We start from the raw sequence: 15,749 nt of genomic DNA on the forward strand, positions 1-15,749 counted from the left end.
CATAGTTGCTACTTACTACACCTGATCTTCTAAAACAAACTGATGTTGCATTATGAGTAATGTAGGCACAAGAATATAACAGATTTTTATTTCTTTTAAAAGATGATGAATGCTCTTGTGCATTAATTGTGACAATATCCAAAACAGAATACTTTATTAACTATACTTCAGTAATTTGATCCCAGATTTTTTCAAAAGTGATGATGATTGTTTCTAAAACTTGTGAATTTACAGCCTTACATTATAATAATTCATATATTTGGGGTTCTGGATTTAAAAAAAAAGACATTTAATAATTTTATCCTGTGATTTGGAAAATTGAAATTTCTTACAAGCAACAAAATAATAAAAAAAATTATCATTAGCCGGAGCCCCAGTAAATGTGAGGGTCATTATCTTCCTCTAATAAAACAAACCCACCAGTGGTTTCATGGTAGGGGGTCAAATATATGTGAAACTGTAATGTATAGCACCTGTAGTCACATGAGCCAGAGTACTTTATGGGCTCTATATGATCAAATTAAAGTGGTAAAAACATGCATCACGTTTAAAGTGAATCATGTGATGGGCAAAGACAATGATGCAGCTGGACACCAAAACAAACACACATAGACGCTCCGGATTCAAAATGTATCGTCACACAGGATACATTCTAACCCGCCGTGGTTACCTTTCCAGTTACTAACTGACATGCACACTGGACGCCCGGGCTCATGAGCTCTTTCAGGCAGGAGGTCACACTCCACTGGGAGACGCCCGTTTTCCAGGAACGCCCAGCAGCTGTCTTGCAGTGTGTGGCAGAAGCTGCGGCAGGGCAGGTGAGAGACGGGGGATGGACACCTGGGAGTCAGGAGGAGGCAGAGGAATAGCTCTGCGCTGTGGTGACATTCTGCTTTTGTGAGCCAAGCCCACTCCTGTAGGACCGCCCCCGTCTCCTCCACTGAGGTGTGGTTGAAAAAGTTGGGCAACGAGAAAAGGCGTGGCTGTCTGCAAACGGGCCAATCAGAGGGCGCGGGGAGACAGGGTGGGCCATTCAATTTAGAAACGCCACCTCTAATCGTCACATCTGACTCAAATCCACCCCCTTCCCCTTCCCCACCCCCAGACCCTTCCTCCACCCTCTCCCCCGAGAACCTGCCTGGCTTCATCGTCACGTCAGACTTCTCCGTCTTCTCCGTCAGGCCGGCACTAACAGTCCAGGTGGTCGTGGTCGCATCCCACGCCTCGACAAACTTACGGATGCCTGTGGCCACGTTGATGATTTCTTCCCCGACCCCGGACAAGTTGTCATCCTCCTCTTCTTCCTCCACCTTTGCACCAGTGGCAGTCTTAGTAGAACCTTCCTCCTCCATCATTACACTGCTGGTAGTAGTAGTAGTAGCACCTTCCTCCACCTGCTTTGTACTGGTGATCATTGCGACAGTGTGAGTGGTTAAAGTGGTAGCATCAAACGTAACCGCTTCTGTCTTTGTTTCTTCATCCGTGGTTCTCCAGAACCAGGCCTCCAAGCTCCCGGAGCAGAGGATGAGGAGCAGCGTTGCAGTCTGGAGCCTCCTCCACATGGTGCTGGCTGTTGCAACAGCGCTGATTCCTCAAAGCACCACCTGTTAGCCAGACGGGCAGCAGTTAAATCGAGGCTGATCAAGGGCCACTGAGCAACCAGTGAATGAAAGCAGAGGCATAAAAACTACTCTGGGACCCTCCCCACTGAGCTCCCAGTGCAAACTCCCTCCAAAAAAAAAAAAAAAGAAAAAAAAAAAGGGCTCAAATACACTAAAACTCCTCCCCTGCGTGACTCCTGTGGGTCTCCTCAGAAAGCATACAGGCATGCTTTTTACCACATAGGCACACCCGGCCTAGACAGATGAGTCCTCTGCAGAAATATGGAGTTTTCATAAATGCACTGCAGATCATAAAAAAAAGGTTTAGTTCACACTCTAAAGGAAAAGCTCATTTTATTGGTGAGCAGGACTGAATAAATGCAATTAAATAAAAGTAAATAAGTAAATTAACCAAAGAAAATATTAAATATTACTTTATAGGCAACAATTATTTAACCACAATTTAACAAAGCATAATGACAGGTTACGTTAAAAAACTTAAGCAGAGATCCTACTAATTCTATTTTTAAATTTTTAAAAGGATGAGGCTCGCTGTTTCCTGCTGCTTCGAGTCTTTACGCAAAACTACACTAACTGGTTGCAGGCTTTATATTGGTTTTTTACCACATAGGCACAAGAATGGTAACTCTAAGCAGCTGCAGAAAACTAAACTGTGTCTTCAGAGCAAACAAATGACTCCTAAAGCCATTTCCAGCAGCCGAGGTGCCAAAAATCCTTTCAAAATATGTACGACTCTTGAAAAAAAGCTGGGTCACTGTGCAATTATTTCCAAATCTCTTTAAGCCATATTTCATTCACAATAGTACACAAAAAACATGAAATATTTACAGTGGACAAAAAGTGAGTGGTACTAAAAAGAAACCATTGCAGGAACATTGTGCAGCTAATTGGGTTACTTAGCAACAGCTCAGATGATTGGGTACACCACTCTCCAAAACCTGTGTTTAAAATCGGTTATCAACGCTCAGTTCAAAAGCCTGAATCTCTGAAGGTGTGGAGGAGGATCAGTGCCTGTGGGATTGGCAGTTTGAACACCTGGGCGCCATCAATGCTTAAAGATATATACAGGTTTTAGAGCAGCATATGGTCCCATTCAGACAACGTCTTTTTAAGGGAAAGTCTCACATATTCCAGCTATACAGTGCTAAACTGCATACTACATCTGTTACAGCAGCACAGATTAAGAGTCCAGCTGCAGACCAGTCAGGCAGCTGTACCTATTCGGAGCATCATGAGAGGAAAAATATGACACCATTCCTCTTCCAAAAGTCCGTCGGCTCTTCTCCTTCAGCTCCTTGACGTTAACAGACTGTTGTTAAAAGATGGCAGTATGCTACTGAGGGGTAAACAAGGCCCAACCTTTTTCAGATGTGTTGTTTTCATCAAATACAATATGAACGAATATTTTCATTTAACCCTTTCACGCATAGTGGTCACTACAGTGGACAGCTATTCAAAGTCTGTTTTCTTGTATTTGTGTCAGTGCTGATGGTATACTTGCACATAAACCACTACATTGGACAGTGATGTGTCAACTCCATACCCTGCCACCTACTGGTTGTTTAATGCTACTATAGATGTATGATGTGTTTTATTGAAATTATTGTTATTTAACCCTGTCATGCATGAATTATGACAACCTCAATCAGGATTTTTTTCTTAAGTATTTTTATTCATCTTTTCATGCCTAAAGATGTCATAATTCATACATGAAAGGGTTAAATAGTAAAATGTCTTAATATATTTTCTATACTCTAATATTAATAAAATTTCGATTTATGAGATTTGCAAGTCACTGTATTCTGATTTTATTTGCATTTTCGCAAAAGTCCCAACTTTTTTGGAACTGCGCTTGTACATAACTCGACAGTTGTCATTACAGAAACTTTTGCTTCAATCTTAAAAAATATGTTTTTGTTACAGAGAAGCTTAAGTTAAGATATAAAAAAAACAGGCCAAAATTATGTTTTGTGAATATCTTTAATCTGTTCATATTTGTCCTTTTTTAATTGTTTATGACAGCATATCTGGTGACACTACAGATGTGCAGATATCCTCATGTTAAAGTGATAATGACAGTTGACAGTGTTTTGTTTCCTTGGGTTTTGAAATTTTTAAAATAAACAAATGAATCAATAATTGAAGACGAGATGGCAGCGTTAGCTCATAAGTTTGAGCATTAAACTTCACAATCACGCAAAAATACACTTTTTTTTCAGCTTCTGCACATTTCAGTCCCTCTCATGGCAAAGCAAAAGTAATCTGCTCAAGTTTGTGGACACAAATCATTTCATTTTATTGTTACAGTCAGCACAGCTCTGAGAAATGACCCCTTTCAGTTGAAGTATATTTTATGTCTGCAACACAGTTTATCTTCAAGTCTTCTCCGAGTCTCTGAGTCACCCATGAAAATGAAATCTTCAAAAGCCTTAAACTACGGTGGCCCCTAGAGACAAAGCACGTACAAACTCCAAAACACTTGCAAATTCCAAAACACTTGCAAACTAAAAAACACATGCAAACTCCAAAACACGTACAAACTCCAAAACACATGCAAACTCCAAAACACTTGCAAACTCCAAAACACTTGCAAACTAAAAAACACTTGCAAATTCCAAAACACAACGGAAGTGCTCCAGGACGCTAGGGGCAGTGTTGAGCTTTTGTTACCTAGTAACTACACAAGCCAGGAAGTACCAATGACCGGATTTGGGGTTTGCAGCCTTAAAGGCCGCATTTTAAGGCCGATTACGTCACAGCGACAAGAGAAGGCTGTCCCAATTCAAAGGCTGCTCTACATGCGGCCCTCAAATGCATCCTTAATTTCCCTGAATTTTAAGGATGGGTCGGTGTAGCCTTCATGGCCCAACATATCCCAGACTTCATAGTGCGGTGGTGGTGTGGATAATTTTGCCGAAAAAAAACGGTGGAAGCGGAGCGGAGGAACAGTAAACTTTCAGAAGTAAGTACTGAATATTATGTCACTTATTTATGCGCAAATATTTTTTTAATGAAGAACATTAAACCATTATTGTTGGCCACATGTCGGGAAAGTTATGTGACATTAGCGATGTCTGTACTTTAAGAATTAACTTGGTTTTAAATCCTTTACTTTAAAAAAAATATATATAGTTGACCTTAATCTTACAGAGATTGTGATGATTTTGTGGATAATTACAGTCAGTCATATATCCACAAACACAACAAGCTGAAAGTCAGTGATGCTGCTCGGTTTGCAGTCCTGAATATCACGGCACAAGCAGGATCCACTGCACTGTTAATGTGAGCTATGTTATATTGCTGCCTCTGTTCGGTGGTGTCGAGCCAAACGGACTTTAACGTGTGTTTGAACGAGCTGGCGGTTCACTCGTTAAGCTGAAAGTGTCAGGGTCCTGGGACTGGGCGACCCAGGATCCCTGGGCAGTCATGGACCTGTGTATTATGTATTTTTGGTGTCGTTTCCCCTTCTCTGTGCATGTACATATGTGTGTTTCTCTGTGCTGTGTTAGTCTGTGTCCCACTCATATGTTTAGGCGAGGTATGGGTGTGTATGTCTGCGGGTGTGCCTGGAGGATGGAGCTCGGCCACCTGCAGGCCTGAGGGGTGTGGCCCTGCGGAGGGACTGGCCACACACCTGCCGCTGATCAGGGCTCGTCGGGGGAGCTACTTAGGAGAGTCTTGGAGCTCCCACCGACGCGGGATCATTGCATGAGACTCCACGTTAGTCTTCTGTTCAGTTAAGTTAGTGTGCGTGTATGCCCGCAGTTGTATGTGTCCTGACGGCTGCGTCTATTGTTTCCCACAGGAGGAGCGTGGAAGACACGAGAGCAGCGAGCACCGGGGGGTGCTGACACGGGAGCAGAGAGCACAAAGACACGGACTATTCACGGAGAGACACAACACGGGAGTCTGGGAAAACACGGGGATTTATTGTTACTTTGTTGCACACTGTAAATAAACACACTGTTTATACATAGAGCACCGCGCCTGGGTCCTCCTTCCCCACACATCCCCACGGTCTGCCAGCCAGACCGTGACAGAAAGAAAGATGCTTTAATCGCAGGAGTCACACATGTGTTCACTGTACCATCTGGGAACTCTTCTTGTTTCGTAATAACACAAACAATAAATCCTCCTTCTTTTGTGCTGTTTTGTAGCAGTGTATACACCTGAGACTGTCACCTGTCTGTCTGTCCTGCACTCTCTCTCTGTTTCTTTCTCTCTGATTGTGTAATAAAAGTATGAACATGTATTTATAAGTTACACTTGTGTTTGAATCCTGCAGCTTATCACACATTTGATTTCCATGTGTGACAACTGCAAGTGTCCAGAGTGAGGACAGACTGAGGGACCCACTGCTGCACATCATCTGTGAGGCTTTGCAGCCCTGATGATCCACCAGGACAAACTCAACAGTGTGTGAGGAAGAGGAGGAGGAAGAGCCAGCAGCAGCTGACAGATGGAGAGAATAGACAGACTGTTCCCTGTTTGTGAAGGACTGCTAGAAAAGTTTAAAATAACTAATTGTCTGTCCTGAATCAGTCTTATTAGGTAATGTTCAAATAATTTTATCATTCCAGTGTTTTCAGTGTGGGAGAAAGTACTCAGGGCCTTCAAGTTACACACTATGAAAGGCAGCAACAAGTGTAATATTCAGAAACCTAAAGTATGTATCAGCAGCAGAATGGACCTAAAAATAAATGTTTGTTCCAGTTCTATGAAGCTTTGAGTATTTTGGATTAGTAGCACTGCTGTGTTTGTTGCATCATATTGCTGTAATTGTTTATATGCTTTATATATTCTGAGGTAAGTTGATCTATAGTGTTACATCATATTCTATAAGGATGTTATGTGTTTGTATACTTTCTGCCCAGTTTGACCCATTTAGCAGAAGTCAGCCTGTTTAAGGCTCTGATATCTATTCTGTATGACTTAAAGCAGTTATGACATGGTCTGATTTTCTCACCCAATAAAGGAATATTTCATATATCAGTCTACTCTTCATTTTATCAGAAACAGTTATCACAGCTTGTACATTTTCTTTTTATAAATATATGTAAGCAATGAGCCAAATTTAGTAATGCCAACATACTGAAGGAACAACATTTGTCTCTTATATATGATACACCTATATATGCACTGTCAAAGATACTTGTCTTTGAGTGAAGATTTAAGGTGATAAGACATATAAATAACTGCAACTTGAATCTGTACTGAAGCTCAGTATTTGACACAGAGTTCATGTTCACTGCTGTAATAGCTAATAATGATTAATATAATAACTATAATATTGGCCATATTATATTTACATTACCAAAGTGATATGACTTTAGTCTCATGAACAACATCAGCTAATTCTTATTTACTAACTAATCTTGAAATAACTGTTCAGTACAGAAATGAAGCCCAAAAATCATGTTTTACTGTCCTGTGGTCTCAGCCTCAGATACTTATCAAATCACACAAAGCTCTTGTAGAAACAAACAAACAAATGAACAAAATATGTTCTCCCTCATTTCTGTCAAATCAAGTTGTATGACACGTTTCCAGCGGTTAGTATCATGGTTGCTAGGCAACCTGGGAAGCGCAACCGAGACTAGACCGTCCCATACAGACAAACTTGCCGTTTATTTTGCAAATCGAGCTCAACACTGCCCCTAGCGTCCTGGAGCACTTCCGTTGTGTTTTGGAATTTGCATGTGTTTTTTAGTTTGCAAGTGTTTTGGAGTTTGTACGTGTTTTGGAGTTTGCATGTGTTTTTTAGTTTGCAAGTGTTTTGGATTTTGCAAGTGTTTTGGAGTTTGTACGTGTTTTGGATTTTGCAAGTGTTTTGGAGTTTGTACGTGTTTTGGAGTTTGCATGTGTTTTTTAGTTTGCAAGTGTTTTGGATTTTGCAAGTGTTTTGGAGTTTGTACGTGTTTTGGAGTTTGTACGTGTTTTGGATTTTGCAAGTGTTTTGGAGTTTGTACGTGTTTTGGAGTTTGTACGTGTTTTGGATTTTGCAAGTGTTTTGGAGTTTGTACGTGTTTTGGAGTTTGTACGTGTTTTGGAGTTTGCATGTGTTTTGGATTTTGCAAGTGTTTTAGATTTTGCAAGTGTTTTGGAGTTTGTACGTGTTTTGGATTTTGCAAGTGTTTTGGATTTTGCAAGTGTTTTGGAGTTTGCATGTGTTTTTTAGTTTGCAAGTGTTTTGGAGTTTGCATGTGTTTTGGAATTTGCATGTGTTTTGGAGTTTGCAAGTGTTTTGGAGTTTGTACGTGCTTTGTCTCTAGGGGCCACCGTATTAAACCCTTGTTGATCCTACCAAACAGATTTTGTCAAAGCAAGTGAGTACAAAGGGAAGTAAACAGTCAATAAAAACTCAGCTTAAGAGTAAAAGTAATATTTTTTTAATATGGTGTGAATGGTGCCCTCTAGCTCCCAAATGTCCACTATTTCCTACTTTAAATTTAAATTTAAGATTTACTAATGTAAACAAACACACAAAGGGAAAAAAAAAAAAGGAAAATTTGCCCCAGGATTTATTTATTTATTTTTTGTTTTCTGTAATTCATTACTTTGCTTAGCTCATATTTTTTATTTTTAAACAACATAAAAATACAAAATACACTTCTGAATGTGTTACTTTTTCCTTCTCTCATGTTTTTATTCAAACAAAAATTTAGCTACATTTCCAAACCAACTACTAGAGAAAGTTAAGAAGTACTCGGTACTCAGATTACCCCGTGGGCCCCAGGTTCAGATCAGTACACTAAACTATGCAACAGTACAAGCAAGGACAGCACACTGTAACAGCAGGGTTATAACAATGGAAACATTTCACTCCAGGATTCATACTGTTCATGCAGTATTTTAAAAACTTTTCTACTTTTAAGTAAAAAGATCTTTGTACTTCTACTTTGCATGATTTCATGTTAGAGTGGGAAAAAGGGACAAAAGGAGGAAAAAGGTTGGAAAACTGAGCACAGCAGCTGACAGGCTAAAATGGTGAGAATAGCAAGGGCACGGTGAGTGACAGAGCAAGAGAAATTATCTCATCTCTCAGGAAGAAAAGGGAAAACAAGGGAGGTTCAGTCACACGGCGCTGATGGCTTCGGTGTGTTTAGATGTCTGATTTATGCCTCTGTTTTAATTTTTGGTAACTACAGTAACCAAAAATTAAACCACCAAGTCTACTTTCTGAAGCTTTGGGAGGAACATAATCGGATAAACAGCGTGAACGCAGCTGGAGAGAGGCTGAGCAGCAATGTGAGGGATGAATGAGAGACAGCAGCTGCCCTCCCGAGAGACCGACTCCATTGCCTCATCAGAGAAAATCCTCGGAAAAAGCACTCCTTCCAGGTTCTCACAGACGGGCGATTGGGGCAAAAGGATTCCTCTCCACCAACACTCCTCCTCCTCCCTTTCCTCCTCTTCTTCCTCCTCCTCCTCCACATGGCCCAGAGTCCCCTCATCATCCAGCATCTGCCAAACTCGGACAACCAGCTGTTACACATTCCAGCTGGTGGACCTCCCACACCCACGCTGCATGACACGCTGCCGTATCCCCATCATTTGTGCATTCATGTAACATAACTGCTGCTAAAGAACACTGCTGAGGAACATTAGAGTCACTGGAGTTTACTCTGGTGAAACTTTGCTTTCTTTAATGCATCATTAACTTCTTTATCTTCCTATTTTCCTGAGCAGACCAGCAACAGAAGAGATTATAATCTGCTAATCCGCCTCATTAAGGGGCTCCTGTTTGTACTGCCAAACTAATGGTGCTGTAATTAAGGCTATTAATTGATCATTAGGCCAACAAAATCTAAGAAAACCTGGTGTCTCCAAGTGTCTGATTTTATCAGTCTGACCATCCAAAAATCCTAGATGTCAGATTTACAGCAGGGAAAGCCATAAAACTGACATTTAAGAGCCATGACCAGGCTGCTTTGTAAAATGCTGTTAAATGACCAGCTAATGTGCCGCTCATTCTGCTTAAAATCTCAATTCTCCCATATTGGCTTCTCTTCATTGGCTCCCTGTTAAATTTCGAGTCAAATTTGGAATCCTTCAAATCACATACAAGGTCTTGAATAATCAGTCCCCATTTATCTTAATGACCTCATACTAGCGTATCACCCGATTGGAGCACTTTGCAGTCAGACTGCTATCAGATCTCTAGCTCTCTTCCACAGTGTGTCTTTGCTGGAGGTTTCTTCCTGTTTAAAGGACTTTTTTCCTTGACACTGTCGCCAAAACCCTTCTTCATAGGGGGCCATATGATTGTTGGGGTTTTCTGTTTATCTTACAATATTTATGAACTTGCGTCTTTACAGTTATGTGTTTCCGTATTGTGGATGTTTTTTTACTTACTTGTACATAAACCATTTAAAAATATTAACAGCTGAGCCAACTTACTTTACATCCCCCTTATTAAAGATCTACAGGTTATATACATAAATATATTTTAAATCCTTACTAGGGATGGGTACCGGCACCGGTTCTGACATAAACGGTAGTAACCAGACCGAAAAGCAGCGCACATTTCGGTGCTTTATTTCGGTGCTTTTTTTTCCTGTCATACACTTTGGATTCTAGCAAATCATTTTACCTTTGCAAGGATAGTAGGCGGGTCCAGGTACGTACGATCTTTTAGAGCAGAGCTACAGATTAAAAATGCTCAAGGCGAAGCGGTCAAAAGTCTGGCTGTGCGTCACAGCAAAATATGCAAACTCAGCAGCCTGCAACAAGTGCTTTAAGGTGATACTGTGCAAAGGAGGTAACTTCTCGAATCTGATGAAACACCTGGCGACGTATAGCATTTTGTTAAAAGCCGAGAAATGCACCGTATTTGATAGCTTGCTGCGAGACCTCACACCAGGCACATCTACTGCGGGTGTGGTGCCTGTTATCGGACCCGGAATTAGCAACATCCCCCAAAAACCCAAAGATTAGAGTCCTGGCCCCTAGCCCTGCCAGTGTAGCAGAAATGATGACGGATGATGATGGCAGCAGCAGCCGTTCTTCTCTGCGTGAGTAGCTTAATGTTGTTACCCTAAATCGATAGCCTAAATCGTGTGTAATTTACGCCTCAGCGTAAATTACACACGATTTAGGCTAACCACATTATTAAATTAATGCATGTAAGGTAAACTAGCAAACACCGTCGTAGTTACATGCGGCTGTCTTCGTGTTTGATGGCAGATACTCCCTTCACCCTGGCCAAAAAGGCTAAAATGACCAAAGAAAAAGTGGGAAACAGCTAAACATGAGAGGTTTTTGGACAAAGTTTGTGTTTTTTCCATTGATTAAGCACTGCTTCCTGCCAAGAGTGATGCCATAAAAAAACAGCTGAACATGAGAGGTTTTTGGACTAATTTTGTGTTCTTGATTCTTTAAGCACCGGTTTGAGCACTGAGTTTCATAAAAAGTTGTTGCCAACAGGTGCAACCTTGGGAGAGGAATTCATAAAAAGAGCATAAGATAAACAAAAGCAAAAAAAAAAAATCAGGTTTAAACCAGCTTATAAAAACCTTTTACAACTCGATTTTCTATTACCAGAAGCACTTTTTGTTGCAGATCTTATGCCAAAGAGATTTATTATCTACAGAAAACATTCTAACTGCAAACACAGTCCCCTTTGGATATATGAGAAAGGTTCTGCTTGCATTGTTTACTACTTTCTTTCCAGCTGAAATTAGTAAAATCGTGGTTGAAGCCAGACATACTGAGGAGTACAGTAGTGACAAATATGACTAAAACATTAAAAAAATGAAAAACCAAGTGCACCAAAGAACAGCTTTCAGCTTTACAGTAATTACAGGCAGTTACAGACTTCCTGTCTGCGTTTTTGTGTCTCTCTTTTGTGACAAAGCTCTTTCTTTGATGAGGTTTCTGTTGATTTTCATCAGCAGGGAATTAAAGCTTGCATCTTAACAACAGACACATTAATCAAAAACTACATAAACTTCATAAACTAGAGTTTTATTAAGTTTTTATTTATTGTTTTCACATTTACGCATCGATACATTGTTCTGACTAAAAACCAAGAAAATACTTTTCTTTTAATTAAAAATATAAAAACATCAGGTTAGTTTTTTTCTTTCAAATAACACAACCCCCAACGCTTTCTCCGTGTCCATCATACATCACCATAAATCCCCTGCAGGCTCTCAAACATACGTGCTAACGCTCCCTCTGCGTTCCCAGCACTTTTCATCACCGTCAGCTGTCAGCTGACTCTGACGTGCAAAGGGCCACAAGCAGGGTAAGTAAATACACGGCTGCGTTCGGGCACGCTTCCTTTGTGCATTGTGTTTTATTATGAAGGCAGCTGTTGCTTACATTTACACTTCCACACATACATTCGCATGCAGCTACAGCGAGGTGCAGTCATATGTGGTGAGCTGCAGCTGAATGTTGAAGCACCAGTGACATTTGTTCTGCTGTTGCCACATCATACAAGCAGCATGTTCCTCCTAAAGCTCACATGACAACCATGGTGATTACTGGAGGAGGAAAGAAGAAAACTTAATACCTAAAACTGTATTTCTTCTTTTTATTTCAGGTAACTCTGGTTACTTAACCCTCTCGAGGCAGGCGTTGCCGTTTTGCAACAGTTAAAAACTAACAACCTGATTACCCCACATACATATTTTATGAGTTTTTTTTACTCAGAAGTACCACTTAAGGACTTGGTTCTGCATTAGCAACTAAAACTTAATTTGAGCCTGAGAGGGTTAAACATGACCACGTGAGAGGTTTGGAGAGGAAACTTCTGCAACAAGCCCCAACTAGACGCTGCTTTGTTTCATGACTCTTCCTAATAAATTTCACGCTTCTGAAAACATATCTGGCTTTGCCAAACAGCAGGTCCTGAAAAGATGTCAGCCTCACCTTGGCTCAAACTTTAAACAAAAAAAGATCTACAGAGGCTTCATTATCAAGTGTTTCGGTGCATCTTTGTCGACAACTGGGGGTCGACACCAGAGCAGATGGGGAAGAGCGAGACAGTCATCCGTGTTAACTGTGGGAAGCGAGTTCAGTCAGATAGAAATACGACACAGCAATTACAAAGAGAGAGAGCACGAAGTTCCCGGTCCAACAAGATCATTTCATTTATTTATTACACAAAATATCGAAGATGGAAGATGAGATGTGTGAGGAAGAGGCTCAAATGATGTTGCCATTTATGTTGGTGGTCTGTGCAGCAGATGCAAAGATATAAACGCTGGAATAAATCTGCTGGTGACAGGAGTGAACTTTGCAGGCTGAGTCAGCCTCCAAATATGGAGATTTAATCCATTAAAATGCAACACCATGAAAGAAAACTGAGGCCGAGATACAGATAAATGTGTCTATTTCACATCAGAGCAGTGAGATATAACTTCTAATATGGTGCAACATCTAATTCAAACTTCATATTAGCATTGGGAAAGCAGCACTTTCAAAATTTATGACAAACATAGCAAAATCGTAAGTCCTGATGCAGAGGTAAAGTGCACTAATGGGACCAAATGTGCACACTAAGATAGCATATGTAGTTTTTCTTATCTTCTATCTTAAAGGAATGTTTAATTATGGATTTAAGATGCTCGAAAAACTATTTCAGCTCTGAAGTTCCTTCTCTGCCTGTCATTTTATTTTCATCTTTATCTTCATTTTTTAATTGCTGTCACAAACTGAAAGTGTGTAGACTGAAGCTAAAGCTAAAGCTCTGACTGAAATACAAAATTATCCCAAACCATTCATGTCAAATCTTTGTATTCAAAGCATCTTCACTCTAAATCTACCACAATACTGGATAATTGTGTTATTTCTGTATGATTTTTTAAAGTTTTGATATGCTACAATTACATTATGTTAGTCCTACCATCAGGTGTAATGTGATGTGTATTTGTTGCAGCTCATGTTAAACAGATTCTGGACGTTAAGAGGTAATTGTCTACTGCAAATAATTAGAACTATGTTATAATATTCTAAATCTTTAAATTTCACTTAATTTAATAAATACTGAATTTGCTGACTCTGTTTTATTTTTTAACTTTCATCCTTTTGTCTTGTTTCCTCTCTGTTAAACTCCAGAAATACATAAAACACAATCAGATTTACTCTGAAAATCAACTTTTCTTGCTTATTCATTTCAGGTCAACATCTGCAGCACGTCCACATACTTTCTGTAATGTCCTTTCATTGACAGTACTTGACTGGCCCAGCAGATGGCAGCAACACAGAGGCTGCAGGGGTCACATTTACAGCAGTTTAAAAGCTTTCTGTTCTTCTTTAATAAGATCAGATAAGTACTAATAACTGCATACTTTATATTACAATACATTACCAGAGGCAGCTTCAACATGACTGCCAAAAGCGCACACAGTGTAGTTTCTAAAAATGCAAGAACAATCGCACAAAGAGTCAAATCACCATCATTCTGGGCTTTAAATTGGTCAAATAAACTCAAGAAGTAATGCCAGAGTGAGAAGTTAATTTACAAACTGTCAACTAACCATTAAAAATTATCAAACTGTAAAGAAACAAGACCAACATTTAATTTAATACTTAGAAGTCACTAAAAATAGGTTTTGAATCGTGACCCTGGCTGTATTTGTTAATGACCTACTCGCTCTCATTCTCTGCTGATTTAGAAACAGTAACAGGCAAAAAGTGTTGAATCTTAATTTTTCCTTGAAGATCTCGTCACCAGAAAAATGGTTTCGGTGGGCTACCATTGGACTGCGGGTCACATTTTGAGAACGCCAGCTTTAATTATTTAAAAGTAAAAAAACAAAAATAAAACAAAACCAATATTTGCACTTTTGATTCGTATGGAGTCAAAAAGTGCAAATATTTTTTTCCTCACTTTCTTACGATGCCGATATACTTAAGGTTATAACTGTACTTTTTGGCTAACACTATATTACACTTTTCCATTAGCTGTTTAGAAATTGCAACAATATTAAGACACGGACCGTATTTTCCAGACGTTCAAAATTATTTTATCTTAGTAGTAGAAAAGAGAGGCTACTTTCAGCTGCTCAATTATTCACAAGGGGTCACCACAATGGGTAGCTCCACATCCTTGATTTGGCACCAAATGCCCTCCCAGATGCAATCCCAAAGGGATTTGTGTTTCCTCCCAGGATCAAACTGGGAATCTTTTGCTTGTTAGGTTCCTCCACTGCACTATGAAGGACATCATCTTAGTAGTAGCAGTTAAAGTAGTTAATTCTGGTTTTGACTGTCCAAGGACTTTTTTCTAGAACTTTGCAAACTGTCGAAGTCTGGAGAGTTTTTCTACTTGTTTAGATGCTGTGAAGTTGATTTCCTGAACCAGGGAAATAATTCTGTGATCATCTACTTTGGTTATCTTCTGTTCTCTTTCAGATATTTTGGTGTTGCTGAGCTGGTCTGTGCATTCAGTCTTTTTAACAATGTACCAGATTATTGATTTGGCCTCTCCTAAGGTTTCTGCCATCTCTCTATCAGATTTTCTGGGGGATTTTCAGTCTGATGACGCCCTTCTTCACTTGCACCAACATCTCTCTGGGATGCCATATTGACAATTTCATTGAACACCTACCAAATGCAACACCTGGAATCAACTCCAGGTATTTTACCTGCCTCATATCTTGTGAAATAATGAAGGAACAGACCTCAACTAGACAAGAAACTGCTTGTTAGTCAATTGTCCAATTACTTTTAAATGAGGAGTGTATATAAAAACAGCTGTGATGCCTAAATACTTCTGTTAAACCTCTTGAACTGAAGATTCAACTCTGCACTTTAGTCACACACTGATTGTTTGATTAAAAACCCACCGTGGTGGTACACAGAGTCAAAATCTTAAAAAAGTGTTCATAAACTTATGGACCTAAATCCACCAGCCTGGACGCCCAGGGCTGAATGAGGTTTGAATACCATCAGGACACAGGTCATTCATTTAACCTGCAGTTGGTCTGATGTGATTTATATCTCGATTTCTAGCAACAGATGGGAGTGCCACAGTTTTAAATGAATTTATTATTTTGTCTTAAATTTACAGTTGAATGCGTTTACCCGCACATCACTCACCATTAATGCGGGCAGCTATTATTTTAAAGAGGCTCTTGATGCCAAATAAAATAAAAGAAATGCTCCCACCTGCTT

At 39.9% G+C, this 15,749-nt stretch overlaps 1 protein-coding gene across 5 annotated transcripts in view; it reads right to left on the bottom strand.

The window, feature by feature from the left end:
* The window catches only part of LOC120746328 (collagen alpha-1(XVIII) chain-like), a 56,947-nt gene that overhangs the window by 30,838 nt on the left and 10,360 nt on the right, over positions 1 to 15,749 (bottom strand). For 4 of the 5 annotated variants that reach the window (XM_040051782.1, XM_040051781.1, XM_040051780.1 and 1 more), the window contains exon 1: positions 1,139 to 1,672. The exons of the other annotated variant lie outside the window; for it this stretch is intronic. In XM_040051782.1, the coding sequence (XP_039907716.1) occupies positions 1,139 to 1,562 (424 nt within the window). In that variant the 5' untranslated portion in view covers positions 1,563 to 1,672. Of the gene's footprint in view, positions 1 to 1,138; positions 1,673 to 15,749 lie in introns of those variants that run through there. 5 annotated transcript variants of the gene reach the window in all.

The sequence above is a fragment of the Simochromis diagramma genome, unplaced genomic scaffold, assembly GCF_900408965.1.
Source record: "Simochromis diagramma unplaced genomic scaffold, fSimDia1.1 OVJJ01000107.1, whole genome shotgun sequence".
Lineage (NCBI taxonomy): Eukaryota > Metazoa > Chordata > Actinopteri > Cichliformes > Cichlidae > Simochromis > Simochromis diagramma.